At 51.5% G+C, this 16,507-nt stretch overlaps 3 protein-coding genes across 3 annotated transcripts; all 3 read right to left on the reverse strand.

Annotated features, from left to right (window-relative positions):
• Positions 1 to 3,350: 3,350 nt before the first annotated feature.
• Positions 3,351 to 10,387, reverse strand: Pmar_PMAR004847 (hypothetical protein; the record flags this gene model as incomplete). The annotated part of the gene is made up of 18 exons (XM_002769720.1): positions 3,351 to 3,415; positions 3,506 to 3,647; positions 4,059 to 4,771; positions 4,821 to 4,962; positions 5,008 to 5,112; positions 5,146 to 5,277; positions 5,324 to 5,419; positions 5,566 to 5,781; positions 5,829 to 6,038; positions 7,566 to 7,740; positions 7,927 to 8,076; positions 8,487 to 8,619; positions 8,830 to 8,951; positions 9,023 to 9,257; positions 9,505 to 9,659; positions 9,788 to 9,968; positions 10,027 to 10,147; positions 10,271 to 10,387. The coding sequence occupies 18 exons, from the start codon at positions 10,385 to 10,387 to the stop codon at positions 3,351 to 3,353; spliced, it is 3,210 nt and encodes a 1,069-aa protein (XP_002769766.1).
• A 463-nt stretch (positions 10,388 to 10,850) lies between these two features.
• Pmar_PMAR004848 (hypothetical protein) lies at positions 10,851 to 13,244 on the reverse strand. The gene is made up of 3 exons (XM_002769721.1): positions 13,030 to 13,244; positions 12,856 to 12,980; positions 10,851 to 12,813 (listed from the first exon to the last, which is right to left on the reverse strand). Exons 1-3 carry the CDS (start codon positions 13,220 to 13,222, stop codon positions 11,461 to 11,463), a joined length of 1,671 nt encoding a protein of 556 aa, XP_002769767.1. The 5' UTR covers positions 13,223 to 13,244; the 3' UTR covers positions 10,851 to 11,460.
• A 428-nt stretch (positions 13,245 to 13,672) lies between these two features.
• On the reverse strand, positions 13,673 to 15,697 carry Pmar_PMAR004849 (diacylglycerol kinase, putative; the record flags this gene model as incomplete). Its single annotated transcript, XM_002769722.1, has 1 exon — positions 13,673 to 15,697. The coding sequence occupies one exon, from the start codon at positions 15,695 to 15,697 to the stop codon at positions 13,673 to 13,675; it is 2,025 nt and encodes a 674-aa protein (XP_002769768.1).
• Between the last annotated feature and the right edge of the window lie 810 nt (positions 15,698 to 16,507).

Genomic DNA, 16,507 nt, shown 5'->3' on the forward strand with positions numbered 1-16,507 from the left:
TCGAACCCGCGATCTAGGTTCGACATCCATGGTGATCATACTCGAACTCTGCTTCATGATTCGAGCGTGTGCTGATGCTGAGTTATACTTGCGAAAAAAGTATTTCTTGGGATTCGAACCTGGGATGCACGCGTGCATCAGAATCAATGGCCAGAAATCGTGATGTTGCATGCTGAGTCTGAGTGGTCGATGTCGATGCAGGATCGACCCGAAAATCCTGAGTCTGAATATAGACTCATGTGCCAGATGCATGATTTTCAGTATAGATTCAGATTTTTGAGCTCTGAGTAAGGAATCGGCGAAGAATCACAGCCTGAGTATTGATGCACAGTTTTTACTCTGCATCACCCACGTGAATCAGGATCCGCATATGGCCCCTGCCAGGGGACCTCCAGGGCCCCCCTGGAGGTCCTCAATTCGATCCTGAGTCTGGACATTTCGCCGTGAGATCGCTTTCCATTGCAAGGCTATTCGCAATCGAGATTGCTGAAGATCGTCGAGCGAATTTACGAGATTTCTCAAACTCATTTTCAGTCTCAATTTAAGGCATGCTTCTGCTCTTGGAATTCGTGAACCGTTGGAGACATTCTGTTGAAGACCCAGCTACGGACAGAAAGTGTGTGAAAGGAACAAGCACTGGCCAGAGATACCTGAGAGCCGGTGGAACGGAAAGAGACTGTCCATCTGCGCTGAAGAATCTCGCAAGAGGTCAGGGCCACCTGCAGCGAAAGTGATACAACTCGTGGTTAGGACTTGGTCGCCCGTAAGTGCCTCGGTTGTTTGATGATCCTTGGCTGAAGGCTGCGCGAAACTGGGGTGACTTCCCTCTTCGTCAAACAGACCTGTGAGGTGGGTGAACCACGGAGTCATATGGGACCTGTTCGGTAACCTGGGGTTAGGCGGGAATCTGCAAGTCCCCCGGCTCCAATACAGCATCCAGTCGACTTACAATATAGACAAGACTGACACTGAACGGACGAGACTGACAAGTGCACAGCCAAGTTAGACGACGAATTGTGAGCAACCCTCAAAATCAACACAATCACTCTTGGTCCAACGTTCTGAATATCTTACACGTAACGACCGTGAGCAGTCACTATTGCCCAAACGTGCCTTGTGATTTCATGGCTGCTAGAGTCATATGCGCTTCGATCACTTCACGACGCCTGGACAATAGCTAGAACGACGAGAATTCTTAGAAACCACCACTGACCTCTGTTCGGATCGTCGGTCGATTGCTCTCTGTCGGAGAACTAGCACCATTGTCAAAGCCAAAGCCAACCCATAGGGTACCAGGGATGACACCTGATCCAAATGGCGCGATATTTCGAGATGATCGGGAATATCCAGCGGTGAGTCTAACTACCGGACCTACCACGCATGACACCAGAAGCCCAGCCATAGTCGGATCCACGAAGGGGTCGACTTCGGAGAAGACAACCAATGCAAAGGCTACTCCTGTACTCGATGAGCTCGGGAACGGGTTAATAACACAGGCGCCACCAGGCAGCGGAAGAAGATGTGCTGTTGGGAATCCATCAACCTCATTATATACATCGGAATAATCATATACAGTGAGCTCCTCAAAATGGGGCGAAACCTGAGCTCAACAGCGGTCCCGTGACGCAGTCATAATCTTCTCAGTACAGTTAGACTAATGAACAGCGTCTCACCTCCCATACGGACTTGAACCTCGCAGTGCTGTCAGAACCGCTGATTTCAACATAGGAGGCCAAAGGCTGTCTGGCCGATATCACTGTACCTTGCCTTGTGGTGAGATACATACGGTTGTTTCCTTCCTCGATAAGAGCAGCGTCACCCACAAAGCTCGATAACGCTCGAATGTCTATTATAGCACGACCGACCAAGAACGGCTCATCCACAATGCTGGGGAAAATGCTCTTCCATATTATCTGTGAAGGGATCAATGAGAACAAGCGACCACACTGTTCCCACAGTGAAGACCGGAATCAGGAATTGACTGCTGGCATCCGGCCGAATAGTCGGACCAACCCAGAGGGTAGGAGCCTCGATCGAACCAGATGGAATGTCGGAATCGTTCAGGGAAGAACCTGCTTTGGCTGCTCATGTTAAGACAGGGTGAATAGAGCTCACCAATTTCATACCATGCAGTTGAATGAGAGTTGAACGCCTCACTCCTCTGTAAGCACCCGAGAGAGCCGATCGAGAAGCACGAGGGCGCGTCGCTTTGCAACAGTATGCGTTCAACGTCACCATTGGTATTCTGGATAGGGTTCACCTGCAAGACAATATTGACCTATTTGCACGTAGCACAGATTCAATACTGAGACTATGTGAGGGGAAGTCGAGAAGGCCAGGTCGAGGGAGATGAGACCTTCAATCCTTCCGAATGCTGGTTCTACTAGTTGTCTGATAGTCCCTGAGATGGTGAATTCTCCATACGAAGTCTGCTGATCAATAACGTGACACTAATTGTTATAAAGACCACCAGCACACACGAGGTCAGACAACGTCAAGAACAACATGGGACAGAGCCAAATAGAGCCATGGCCATAGGTTCGAGCAGCAACAGTAGGAGTGGTAACATTGGCAACACTGTCATAACTGCATTACCGTAGTCGAACTTTTCAGCGTACACTTGTGTCCTAACCCCCCAATGGACCGTATCGCGTACTTGCATAGCATCTTGCAGCCAAGCCTGACCAAGTGTCTCTCATGCAGAGATAATCCCAACAGAAACGGCGGAGTCTAATTCAATAGTCTCAGCTCATTGAGAGCGTCTGAGCACTGACTGCCCAAATCATCACACGCACGCTGTTACACCTGTATTTCAGTGGTCACTCGTGGAGCAATGCCGTCACGAAGGAATTCGTCTCGTTGTTTCTCTGCTGTACTAGAATAGTGCAGATTCGTAGCTATAATGAATCCACTGCCCACCATCATGCATAACACCTAAGGTTCCCATTCTAACAGCATTCCCCATGCGTGAATCACAGAAAATGACAAGCTGAGGTAAAACTGGAGGAATGTCCTTTCAATGGTTTATACACGTGTTGGGATATGCCGGGGGAAGCCTCACCAAGATGAATCCCGTCGTTCGTAGCATCCTCATGCCGAGAGTTCCCGACTGTGCCGGCTGAGGTGAGGAGTGCACGACGAGGTGGAGTCAGAGGCCGCCTACTTTAAAGAATCGCTCAGCCACTCCTTCCGACAGACGACGGTCTTGGTACACATCCCCAACCACTCTCGCAGCTGCAGCCCGATGACTGAGGAACTATCTTCCCACCTCCCATCCTATGCCGTCACTCTACGCCAGTTGAGCTCCAACGGAGCCTCTGAAATGCCGTTCTCTCACTTCTCTACCGTCTTCATTCCCTGTACCCGAACCGAAGATCATCGTACTCAGGCCGGTCGAACGTGATACAGGTACAATCTGAATAATATACAAGTGTATATAGTACTCCACGAATGACTCTTACAGCTCTTCGATTCTTCACTTCAACTTGTGAGAATCTGCGACCACCTTTCTGAACTTGTACATCAGCAGTGGTAGTGTCATCAAGCGGCATATTCTTTTGCCCTCGCGGCTCCCCTACACCGTTCAACTGAGGTTCGTTCTGTACAGTAGTTTTCTTACCTTCGATGCCGGCGTCAGCGCCGGTCGCCTGATAGCGATGACGCTCTTAATAACACAGCAAATGGTAACGGTTCACCTGTGATGAATCTCCACGCTTGAATGCTTGGAAGGCTTGAGAGAGTCTCCTCATAGAACCTAGGCTTTGTATGCCCTCCACTACTACACGCAACCCTCTTGGACCAGGATGCAAGCAATGGTGATGATGATGCAGAATGTGTCAATAATGATACGATCGGTCCACGAGGCGCAGGAGCCTCTTCAAGAACGCCGCTCCGCTCTCACTTGGCCCTCCTACAGCCGAAACAGAAAGCGAGTCGATGATGAGGTCCCTCGAGGGTCGTAGAAGGGAACTGTCGATCTCAGCCATACTCTCCAGGACTCTCCGGGAGAGCTCTCCCGATGGGGTATTCGACCAGGCAGATTCTATCAGTAGTCTCACCGCTTCACTCGACAGGGCCTTAGCTCGGTCTTCATTGACAGTGAGTATACCATGCAGTGTTGATATTTCAAATTTTACAGTCAGCAATAGTAGGAATTCCCAAGTTGCGAGGTCTAAATCCGAAGACCCCAAAGCCGATTCAGCCGCTCGGGCCACAGCCTTGGTGCCCAAGGCGACCGCAGCACTAAGGCAAGCCGGGTCACCACACTGTTCAGCCATGACTGTAGCTATGAACTCTTGCAGACCCGCATCAGTGAAGAGCCTAACCCTAAACGTATTAGCATCCTCGGAGATGTGTAGATGACTCAAGGCCGCTAAGGCCACCCTTCGGGCATCGGGCGCTCCTGCGGCGTACTGGAGTACGTCAATGGGATCATATCGCGACGCCGATGCAGATGCCGGTATGGATGTCTGGAGTGACCGCGTGAAATCCACACCCAGCCTCTGGTGCATCAAGCGCCTCTTGGCGCGTTCCATTATAGACCGGGCAGGAGCGGCTACAGAACCCTCCACACTGCTCCTCCGACCCTCATGACGGTGTGTCAGCCGGAAGACGATAGCTCGATTGAGGGCAGAGGCAACTCTGGAGAGCAGGGAAGCGTTCATCTCCGATGACGTGAGGACGATGAGTGCACCAATAGCTGCTGCCGCGTCTTGACTAAAGTATGGTAAGGATGCTGTCAACAACGTGTGTGCTGATGTTCCACGCGAACCTGGACCAAAAACACTCAGCTCTCCAATGGACAGCTTGATATGTTGTACTCTCTGCGAAGGAGGCCTCGAAGAGGGAAACCCCTCCGTGTGGGCGAGGGGGAGATGGCGAATGCTGGTCCATGGCACATCGCCAGCCAGCTGTTGGCGATGTTGCCGTTGACACGAGCTGGGGATTCAGCTGGGAGGCCGCCTACAGGGACCGTCTCAGCGACCGACACACGCATTTATTAACCACCTCCTCCTGCTGCCTATGCAGCTCATCTACCGATGCCCTCAGCCTTCGATTCTCCGTCTCGAGATTGTCAAGATGCCGTGTTAGCCGCTCTATCTGTAGCGTCAGCTGAGCACAGGGGAACCAACCGAGTCTTCCAACCTCCGCCAGACTGTTCTCAGCCGCGCGGTGTTCAACTTCTATTATTTCCTCCCGTGCCATCCTATTCTGTGCCTCGAGATCGGCGACTTTCCTCCGAAGCTTCGCCTGGAGCGTAGATGCTTTCTCTGCGTCCTGAGACGGAGGCGAGTCCCATCTTACTGCACTGCTGAGGTCCCACCCCCCGAGCCTCCTCTAGTCTCGTCTTCAAACGGATGCATTCCTCCCTCGCAGCCCCGGCAGCAGTCTTCAAGGTTGACACCCTAGCTCGGAGAGCCTGGACTTCAACACTCACCGCTGGTGGTGACGACGCTGAAGGTCCTTCTATCGACTGCTGCTTTGATGACAACTGACAGGGAAAGACCCCGTATGCCTCGAGTGACGATTAGGATCATTCCCAGGCCGAGGTCGTGAATCACTCACATCGGTGATCGTTGACATCTCGTTCATCTTCTTCTTCAATCTGGCACATTCCTCCTTTGCCGAGGTAGCAGCTGACTTATACGAGGCAATGCGAGACCTCAATGATTTCAGCTCTTCCTGGACGACAGCATCTGCCTTCTCCCTCTGTCTCCTCTCGCTTGCCGTCCGCCGGGTCTCTTGCAACATTGAAGTAACTCGACTCATAAGAGCCTCCATCTGTCCCAGCGTGATCATCATCACCACCAAGACTTTCATATCCTCACCCTTTTGGTCAACTTCCCTGCTGTAGAGTTGAGCGTCGACTGAGCATCTACGAGCAGCCTCGCGGCGAGCTCCTGGACCATCTGCTGTGCCTTCACTATCTCAGCTCCCACAGCGCTCTGTCGATGCAAGAGCATCCTCTCTCGTGCACTCACATCCGCTGCTTTCCTAACGACCAAACTATGCAGTGTGCTCAGCTCCTCGGCTGCTATCTGAGCATAAAACACAACCCCCATCGAACGTCTCCTTCAGCAGGGGACCTCACCAAAGCAGAGGCCGTGTTCCCTCCAGGGAAGCTAGTAGTCAGTATTGATGATGATGCCCTCAGACTGTCCCCTTCTTCTCCCTCACCCCCAATGCCGAACATCGACGTATCATCACCGCACGAATGCATTGCTCCAGTCGACGGGACACACTCATGGTGGTCCACAACGGGCCGATAAGCATCCCCGGGGGTAATGGGCGATGGTCTGATCCAATGTAGGAATAACCCACACTGTTCGACGAGTTTCGAATACAAACTCGAGGGAGAGTGTACAAAACCCGAGGAGAATCTCCCGAAATTTCCTCCAAATTCCATTTTTCACCATCACATGTAGTTAATCATGTGCATATTCTCCAACCCTGATCTGTTCACACGCGGTCAATCGAGGGTCTGTCCAGGGCCTACCCGAAATCCGAGGTGAACTGGTTTGCGCTTCCCGGTAGTTCGTCCTCGGATGCTGCTGCTCCTACCGGCGGTGCCGCCGCTGGCGTTGAAAACATATCCGCTTAGTCAATAGTTGGGGGTTGAGGTATTCAACGATCAATGGAGGAGGTCAAGTGCTGGCTCTCAACCACAACGATTCAACCGATTTGGAAGACGTAGAACTGCCCACCAAAGGTAGACGCCGGAGAGGGATTGCCAGCCCCCCTTCTCTATAGCAATGCACTGACAACTCTAATCCCGCCTTGTGTAGTGTGAAAGTAATCACGACGAGAGTGATGTACATCCTTCCCAGAATCAGGCATCCTCCTCAAGGAGCCCTACGAAGCCCAATACATCTCCGCGTAGATCCTCCAAAGAGCGGCGTAGTATCCCAGTGCTATGATGTTCGCTATCGTGGAAGTCAAAGCTAGGCCTTCTCTCTAATGCCGTCTAACGTACACCACATATCGGAGAGGCACTGAGAGGAGCAGGAGTAGGGCGGTGATCTCTAATAGTGGTATAGGCAGCTTCCTTTCACTGCACTCCTTCCTCTACTGATACCAAGCATGAATGTTTGCGGTCGCTGATCTATGCCTAGCCGAAATAGACCAAGTGTTGCTCTGAAGAATTTGATGGTACTGGGAATAGCCACTCAGCGCTCGTCTGTGCCAAGTCTTAATTTACAAATAACACAGCTCGCCAAGGCAAACGGCTGAAGCCACAATGGATCATAATACGAAGCCCAATCGTGTATGTCTAATGATTAGTCACGTCGGTATAGGATATGGATGCCCTTCAGTATTGAGAACATACTCTGTGTGGGACAATAGCACACCATTCGTCATTCCAACACCTTCACCCATGGCATCCGGGGAGAATAGAAGGTAGAGGTACTTTAGGGTCTCTAAAATAGGAGTAGCAGTACTCTGACGGCTTCCTCCGCTCCCAACGACAACATATTCAGCGTGAGCCGATCTGCTCAATTTCAGGTGAGACAGAGAAATGATATGAGTATAAACCCTGAAACACTCTCAGTTCTATAAGGCACTACCAGAGAAAAAATAGCTTGGTTGGTGTCCCGTATAACTTCTAGGCACTCTGACGTTTTCCAGCGAGGAATAGCCGTAAGGCGTGCGAGCATGCCGCTCGAGAGCCCGAGCGATGCGCCAGCCCGCTTCTCTATAGTACCTTGATTACCAAAGACAACACCTTTCGCGAAGAACAGCCTGGCAGAGTCAACCGAGGCTTCGATTCCCTCCATGGAGTAGATAGAGAGTTGCTCAGTGAAGGATTGAAAACTCTCTCGCATGTCATGCGAATCAGTATTTCTCAAGAATCGATCGCTACATGGATCAGCAACAGATGCCTCGAGAATTCCGCAAGCCGATCTCAAGTATTATTCCCAGTCCTACCATTCTCCTGTGGCCCTCCACATGTACCACAAAGCCTCAACTGTCTCCGGCCGCAGCAAGTTGTGCATAGAGAAATGATCATCCGCCAGGCCATGAGCGTCAAAGCGAGTGATTTCCGGAGCCAGACCGGTCTCTGATATTCTCGAATACCTACACGAGTGACCGAGAACAGGCCCCTCCAGTCAACAGCTGATACACTGAATGCTGACATTCGAGATCTCCGTAGAAGCTGGGCCAACAACATGGAATAGGAGCGGAGTACATCAATGTGGATTTACATTCCTATACATGTCATAGTGAGGTTCTTGGCCCAGTCGAGCTCCTCTTCCATGTCCAACACTCCACTACCTAGCTGCAACAGATCTTCGAATGCCGTTGTCACAGGCGTATGAATCCTCGCTGGGGACGAGGTGAGCGCGTCCTCTCTGAAACAGACGACCAAGATGAGCTCTACTCCAACCTTGGGATCAGGGGACTAAATCAGCACTAGTCGAGACGAAACTCCAATGCCACAGTGATGTGCTCGAGAAGGTCAAGGATGAGTTGCATGATAAACCTACACGCCGTCGTCATGTCCTCCACGAACGATGTAGTCCAACGCTAGACTCCCAGGCAGGAAACATGTAAGATGGTCCATTTTCGGATCCGACCGATGCAGACCGAAACTGACAAGAGACAGTGTGAGCATCATCCCTGGAGCCCGTCCAAGTGCTCGAGCTCTCTAAGTTCCTAGTAGACAAATTCCGAGCGGTATTGTGCTCAAGTGCACCTTCTACAGGAAGTAAAACTGTCCCATTTGCTTCCTCTAGTAGAGGGGCAACGAAGGGCATACCACACGTGCCCATGTTGCCATGACCACCAACCTCTCCACTACACCACATTACTCAGCAATGCGGTCCTGACCGATTCCTCCAACCTCGGCATGTGAGTTGAAGTTGTGATAGATCTTATAGAGACTCCTCTGCCAGGTATTTAATAAAGAGGCGTCGCTCTTTCCTCCCAGTATCCATTCCTTTAACAGATATCTGAATCCCGCGACTGATCACCGAATAGACCCAGCCAACTGATGGGCCTTCGAGGTGGCTAACGGTGTTACTCATAGTAGGAGTCGCCTCGCGCACCCAGGCCTAGCTTGTTGTCGGTAATGAGCCCCACGTCGCCAACTCCATGTGGAACTAATGGTAGCAAGACGGCGAGAAGGCCGATCGAATCAGAATTGTAATGCTTCCGCAGAAGATGATGAACCTGACCAGGACAACTAGTGCTCGTATGCATATATGCAGGCTCGAGAGACCGAACAAGCGACAAGGCGGATTCTCGTAGAGCACCGACTACAGCGGTCCTATCATTATACAATCACAGGCCCGATGTCTCGACAACGCCAATGCCGCAAGTAGCGACCAAGTGCTTCCGTCCTCACGTTCGCGGCAGCCCGAGCGAAAACAGGATTCCCGGTGAGCATAGTGGCAGCGTTCAAGTCGAGACCGATGTTGGCCTCCGATAAACTGACATATCCTCCCAGCAGCGCAGATTCACCTGTCAAGACAGCTGACGACTAGTCCCTCTCGATGTGCCTACCAGTGGCGAGATTGATGTCCGAGTATGGTAAGTGGGGCTCGCCAGTACCGAGGTGGAAGGCTTTCACTAACCTCACTCCGATGTCCTCAGCCATCTCGGCCAACATAGCCCTCTGGGGGGAATCAGGAGCACTCAGAGCCCAGCCGCCCACGTACCTACGATGCAGCACCTCATTGCTTCATACGGCCGAATAAGCTGATAAACGTTTGCAGTTGGCAACTCGAATGAGCTCCTATGATGCTTCTCGCTCGAGAAAAGTTGACTAACAATATTGATCTCTCACCCGCCCAATATCCGAATTGTGGACTCGAAAGTATTGACCCAGAGATCCTTGCCGTGCGCCTCCTTATAGTGCTGATAGAGCCATCCAACTGCGCGCTCATACTCAGCTCTCATGCCCATCAAAAGTAACGTGTCTATGGCATCGACCATCGTCAAACTCATACCACCCCAATTGTCAACACCTGCCATGATAACGGAAGTAACCACAAGCTGCTTCTTTGAGAGCGACACTATGGTCACCTTGCCCTTGTAAGGTGTTCGTTTCATCACTGCCAAACGCTATGGCTTCATACTGACCATAGGCATGCCGCATCATGCCTTTCACTGCCTGTTGTCGATGATAGGAATTCTCGAGGAGCCACTAAAAGACCATCACTTCGAAGGAGCTACTCTTCCATAAGTTGTCTTAGCGACTACTCTTGAGCAAACCTAATACTCCAACCAGCCCAAGTCAGAAACAACACGGGAAAAATTCTCTCAATACCGAGTGAGCCCATTCCGATGCGTCCATGCCACAAGTACGCCACTGAACGCTTTCTTCACACAGGGTAGCCGAAAGAGCCTCAAAAGTTGTCAGATTGGAAGAGACACACACTGACATAGTGATAGTCGTCAGCCCACCTCTCGGAAGTCCAAACATTCGTGTGAAAATAGGGGGCATCTCTTGTTATGAACAATTTCAATATACGCCAATTGCGTTGCTCTTGAAGCTGTAGAGGAAAACATCTCACTGAGTGAATGAGTTGGGTGAGGAAGACATACCTGATCACGGAAAGTCGATTATAACAATACCTCTTAAGGACCACAGTGGTACTAAGGGCCGACTGTTATTTCGATCTACCACGGAAAGCAGAGGGACTTACATCGTAAGGAGTACTCTCCCACAGTGATGTCGACTCGGACAGTGGATCATAGGCCTTCACTAAAGCTGATATGCACAAGGTAATTATGAGCTGTATCATTATAAAAAACAACTTGGTGGTTAAGCGGCTAAGCCGAAGAGAAGCTGCGATGATTGAAAGAATCAACTCGACGCGATCACAACAGCACCAAGGACCTGATAACGATTGATGATGATGATGATGACTGTGAAACATTGATGCCTACTCCTAAAGAAGAAATCTATCAATGAATATTAGAAATACTACTGAGAGGAGTCCACCGAGAAGACCAGTAGGACAGCGTAGAGATAGACCACGACCGTCAAGGGATAAACGTTACCCTCGATCATGATGATGATGGTTGCTTGAGTGAAGTGGTAGCCGTAGGTGAGATCCAATTACCACCAGACTAGTACAGAGGGATATGACGATTCAGCGCGCGAATTAATGATGGTGGTCAGCAGCAGCAGGACCGAGACGACGGCGGCGGCCACCAATTTACGGGAGATTTCGAAGGTCTTGGTTGCTATTGTTGTTATACTTGTTCATTATAGACGAGCTAATCTCAGCAAGATGATAGGTGAAATGGTGAAAGTACTATTACATCGATAAAAGGCAACTTAATACAGTCGAAGAGGGTACGATGAATCTATCTAGTAGCAATATGATGGACTCCACAGTAGTGAGGACATCTCTAGTATCATCAATCCGACACTGTGAATGGAGGGTAAAAAGTAGCAGCAAAACCACAAACACACAAACACTGGTCCACTGGCTGTTGCTCTTGAGCTCATCACTGAGTAAGATAGTCATCCAAAGGGCCAACGTTGAACTGTAGATCTGAACCATCATCTTCATAATAGCCCCTGTCCGCTTCTCTATCAGCAAGCCTCAAAACTTGACCATCAACTTTCAAGGAACCCGACAGGATAGCCTCCCTCACCGAAAAGGCCACAGCAGAGCTCTCGAGCGTCACTCTGCACTCCTTGTCATCGTCCACCACACAGGAGACCACCGAACCGAAGCGTGATGACAACAAATCGACCATATGTCCACGGCAACGTCGTGAAGGGAGTCCAACGAGAGTAATCTCTTTAAGGCTTCTGTCTGGGGTCGTGGACGTTCCAGTATTATCATGCCTCTTAGAGAACCTCCTAGGGGTGGCCATATTTGTCGAAGCCTTCCTAGTAGAGCCAGAGAGAGCTCGCCCGCCATCCCTCCTCACCGTACTAAGGGCACTTCCCATACGCCCACACACAGAGCCTTGTAGAGACGCCGGCACTGACTGCATCTTGGCCCAGTTGGCGCTGCAAACCTTACGAGACTTCGAGCTTGGCAAACGAAAGCCTTCATAGACCGAGGTGAACCTCACAGCCTCGTCGTGGTTGACTAGATCAACAAAGGCGTATCCCAAATTGCAGTTGTTCGTACCGTCCTTCGGGGTGTACACGTACCGAATGTGCGAGTCCGTGGAGAAACCCGAGGCGTTGAACTGCTCCACAAGCATGATCTCATCATACTTATTGGGGATATTCCTCAGAATCACAGTACACCAGTCCTTAGGGTCGACCAAGTGTTGGGGTAGGGTGTTGAAGGGGGTAGCCGCATGCAACGTACTACTGGACGGGACAGAAGACAAGCTGCTCTTGAAATTTGGTGAGGAAGAGGTCGAGAAACCCTTAGCTCTCCTAGAGGCGGGCTCCTGAAGGGACCCTTCCGGGGTAGGAGGCTCAGCAGTGGTAGCAGTAAGCGGCCCCAAAGGTGAGGTCTTATCGTAGTTCAATCCACTGTCGTAGAAGTAGGGAGGGATGTCCTTAGAAGCCGTAGTACTAGCAGTAGACGTTTGATGATGCAGCTCGTCGAGACCAGCAGCCAACTCCTTGCAGTAGTCCTCCCAAATCACAGCGAACCTCTCAAGCATGCGAGTCAAAGCTCGAGTAGCATGCCCCTGGCTGGCCGTAGCAACAACATCACCAGAGGCAGACCTAGCAGCAGTAAAGGCAGCATTGGAGAGGAGCTCCAGACTAGATCGACTTGGTAGAGGCGCGCCAGCCTCTTCGACACCGATGTCGACCAGTGCCTCGATAAGGTTGAGGGGCATAGGCATGGTTAGGAGCGTTGAAGGGTACATAGAGGGAGAGGCTGCCTGAACAAAAGCCATGTCCAACTAGCCACAGTTAAGCCCTACCATAAAAGAGTCATCGATTTTGCCGTACCCTATGGGATCGCCGAAATCGGCGTCTTCAGATTCAGTCATGGTGGAGTTGCTGAGGAAGGCCGGGACCCCAACATGGTTCTCCAACGAGAATCCGCCTAAGTGGCAAGGATCAATCAACATCACTATTAACCTAAAGGGTAGCACCAAAGATGCCATCCGGGCTAGGCGGAGTGCTCGGACGCTTCACATCAGGGTGAGTCCCTCCAGCACCGTAGTCTATAGAGGGCCGTGGAGTAGCGGAAGGCTTGGAAGTGAACGCATCGAGCTCAGGCAAGGGCCTCTCAGACTCGACACTCGCATCGTCGGCGGAGACCTTCAAGCTGTTAGACTGCTCCATGGATAGACTGTGATATGATCAAATCAATTAAAGATGCAATAAAGAAGGCGTGGTCAGCACGCACGCGCAAAGATACGGAGATGGACATACGACCAAAGATTCTCAACTCACTATACCCATTTTGCAGATGTAGAACTAACCTATCCATAATGCAATAGTCATTAGGACCGTACATCGAGAGTTTAGCAAAACGGAATCGAGGGAGAAGCGACTGGCATGTCGTGGTGTGCCTGTCGACTGCAGCTGTGTCAATACCTTTAAATCTTGTGGGTGCGGTTTTGTCGGTTTCGTCCAGTACCGAGATACCGCTACCAAGGATCGAACCCGCGTCATGTGAAGCACCCCACCCACCATCATGGTACCCCCGATTGAGCTAACTCACTCAAGCCAAAGTTCTCAGGTGTATAATGTTATAATCCTAGACAGTAAAAGCAGAGGTCAGAAATGCTATCATCGTTCAACCATCAATGCATCATCCTTACGAGAGACAGTGAGCTCACAAGGGCCGAGCAAAGAGTACGGCTCGCCATCCAACTGAGCCGGTAAGCGGGCCCCAGTCGACAGTGACAATGTTATCTCCTTTCCTTGGCAAACAGCATAAGGCGAGGAAAGGCCAACTTGGACCTTGCCAAGATGGAATAGAGAGCTCACAGCCACCACCTCAATGATGCCGTCATCGATCCTCTGTCGCCGATAACCACGAGAATGCGGACTTGTTGAACCCCAGAGGTCTACCGCTCCTGCAAAGCTAGGGATGTTCACGATGATGATATCAGCCAGATCCCCATTGCAAGGCAGTTGCACTGGCACTCCATCACATAGCAAGGACACATCTTTCAACGAGACCGGCTCCTCCACTAGGAAATCCGCAAAGCCCAGTTCGCCGTATCGAACCTTGTTCTCAAACCTCGTAGTGAATAGCTCTGGAAAGGTCTCTCGATGGTGATGGAACTGCCCAGCAATCCTCGCCGCCGCACCAATGTCAAGATAGTTGATGACGACCTTATCCTCAGTCTCGGGCGAGAGGACCTGTAGGGCCGAGTCCAGGCCAGCTGTGTAGTCCTCATCCTCGACGAACTCCCCATACAATCTTGGAGCGGACAAGGAGCGTTTGATCCTATTATGGGAACGATAGTAGTCGAACTTCACATTCCACCGGTCTAGCCGTTGGAGGCGCCCCTCCGGACGAGCCGCCATCGCCGTCCGCATTGAAACCTCCGAGAGGTCCATCTCGCGTCCACAACCAAGGATTGCCGAGAGGTCGTTACCAGTACCCATAGGCATCACTGATACCGGCACCTTACTCAACTGTTCCGCACCATATACAGCCTCAAGTTCACCAAGTATCCACCCAACAGTGCCGTCACCACCACATACTAGGACTCTCAGAGTGTCAGCTATCGAGCTGAAGGACAGGAGGGCCGCCCGGGGCTGTCCAGCTTTGGTGACGTCCACAACCTGTCGAGGGTGTAAAGTACCATAGAGCATATCCCTAACCCGTCTGCCCTGCAAACCACCACTTCTAGGGTTGATAAAGCACAGTACAGGACTAGTAGTGTCACAGGCAATACACGCCTCTCGGGAGACAGTAAAAGACGGAGTGACAACGGGAGGGTCGGCCACGCTCGGCGACGCCACCATCGGAGTCGACGACTTCCTACGGCCCCTTGCTGTCTCTAGTAGTTTGTAAAGCCCCAAACTAAACTTCGTGATGGACCATTTGGTCGTAGCCGGCTCGACTGGCTCCACTACTAGAGGTGTCGAGCAATGAGTAGAGTCTCTTGGGCTCAACGTACCATCCACGTCACTCTGCGTCCTCGCCCTAGACGTCGAATTAGGTATATCGACAAAGCATGCAGGCTTGAGGCAGGCGAACCCCAGAGGGCCCAGATCGCACTCAGGGCCAATTTTCTCCCGACATTTCCCCGCATGGACGAAGCGTCGGCACATGACACAGCGGTAGTCATCCTCAGAATCACAAGGCTTGTAGCAAACCTGGCAGTTCATCCCCTCAACCATCAAGTTACCCCTCAGCCATCGATGGTTAGGTGGGTAGTCTGTAAAGTCCCAACGACATGGCACTCTATGAGCATGTCTATGAGCACAGTAGAAGTGGGCCACCTGTGAGCATATAACACACTCACAACCCTGCTGCTGTCGCTCCGCTCTAGACGGTATCAATATTGCGGCCAAGGCCTTCCGTCGCCACGTCTCACCCGCTACGTAAATATTCTTACCACAAATGTCACAAGTCTTAGGCGACTCCCAGGAGAAGATCGCCCGCCAACGATGGTTGCTCGGAGGCCGATCCCTCGAGGCCATGGCCTTGAGCCATCCCGCTACAGCCCTCATGCGGTCCCTGTTCAGGCGCTCTTTATACGAGGCAAAACGTGCATTGGCAATTCGGTGGAGGATATAGATACATAGGAAGCCCACAAGGACAGTGGTGGCCAGAGAAGCCCAGTCGATGATCATAAAGTGAATTAGCTAACAATAAACATGCCACGGTCTCTAGCGGAGCGATGCAACATCCGATGACCAAAACCCAATACTAACCCTGTCGTTGAGACATGCTTGAGAAAAGCCAGTGTTAATTATACCGCTCCTCGGAGTCCTCCTCTCTCGCCTGACCACCCTCTCCCATTACAGTTACGATGCGAGCAAGATACTCGTCCTGAAAAGCGCCGGGAATAAGACCTATGACCAGAACATGTGGCCGGGATGGGGGAGAATACGAGTCTACCCTACCTTGCGCCGGACCAGGGAACGGTACCGTGCCACAGTATCTCTAAGCATGTCCGACTCCGCCTCTAACTCCTCCACCTTCTCTGCATTGTGGAAGGCCGTCAGTTCATCGCATAACGACGCCCCTGCTGATGAGGTACACGGCAATACAGAAGCACACGGGACGACCCACCAAATGACCGTCCGCCCGACGATGGGGAGCAGCTTGGCCTAAGGGACGTCTCCACTGAGGCGGACCCACGACGATCTACCTAGACATGCTCGCTTCTCCTCCGAATGCATGCTTGCTAAGACGCTCCACTAGCTGTTCCTTGTCACGCTCTAACTCAGCCACCTTGACAGTCAGCGTGTGGACCACACTATGCAGGGAAAAGACCCTCCACTGAGTTGCGAGTAACAATCGACCTACTCGTCAGTCCTTGCCCGATCCAGGCCGCCAGCCGCCGTGTCTGGACTGTAGGGTAATATTTGGTCCAGGACCACACCAGGGGTAGTAGCACTATTGCACCAAGAGGGACTCGACGCCTCAGTGTATACCAT

This window comes from Perkinsus marinus (genome assembly GCF_000006405.1).
Source record: "Perkinsus marinus ATCC 50983 genomic scaffold scf_1104296964984, whole genome shotgun sequence".
In the NCBI taxonomy this organism is placed as follows: domain Eukaryota; phylum Perkinsozoa; order Perkinsida; family Perkinsidae; genus Perkinsus; species Perkinsus marinus.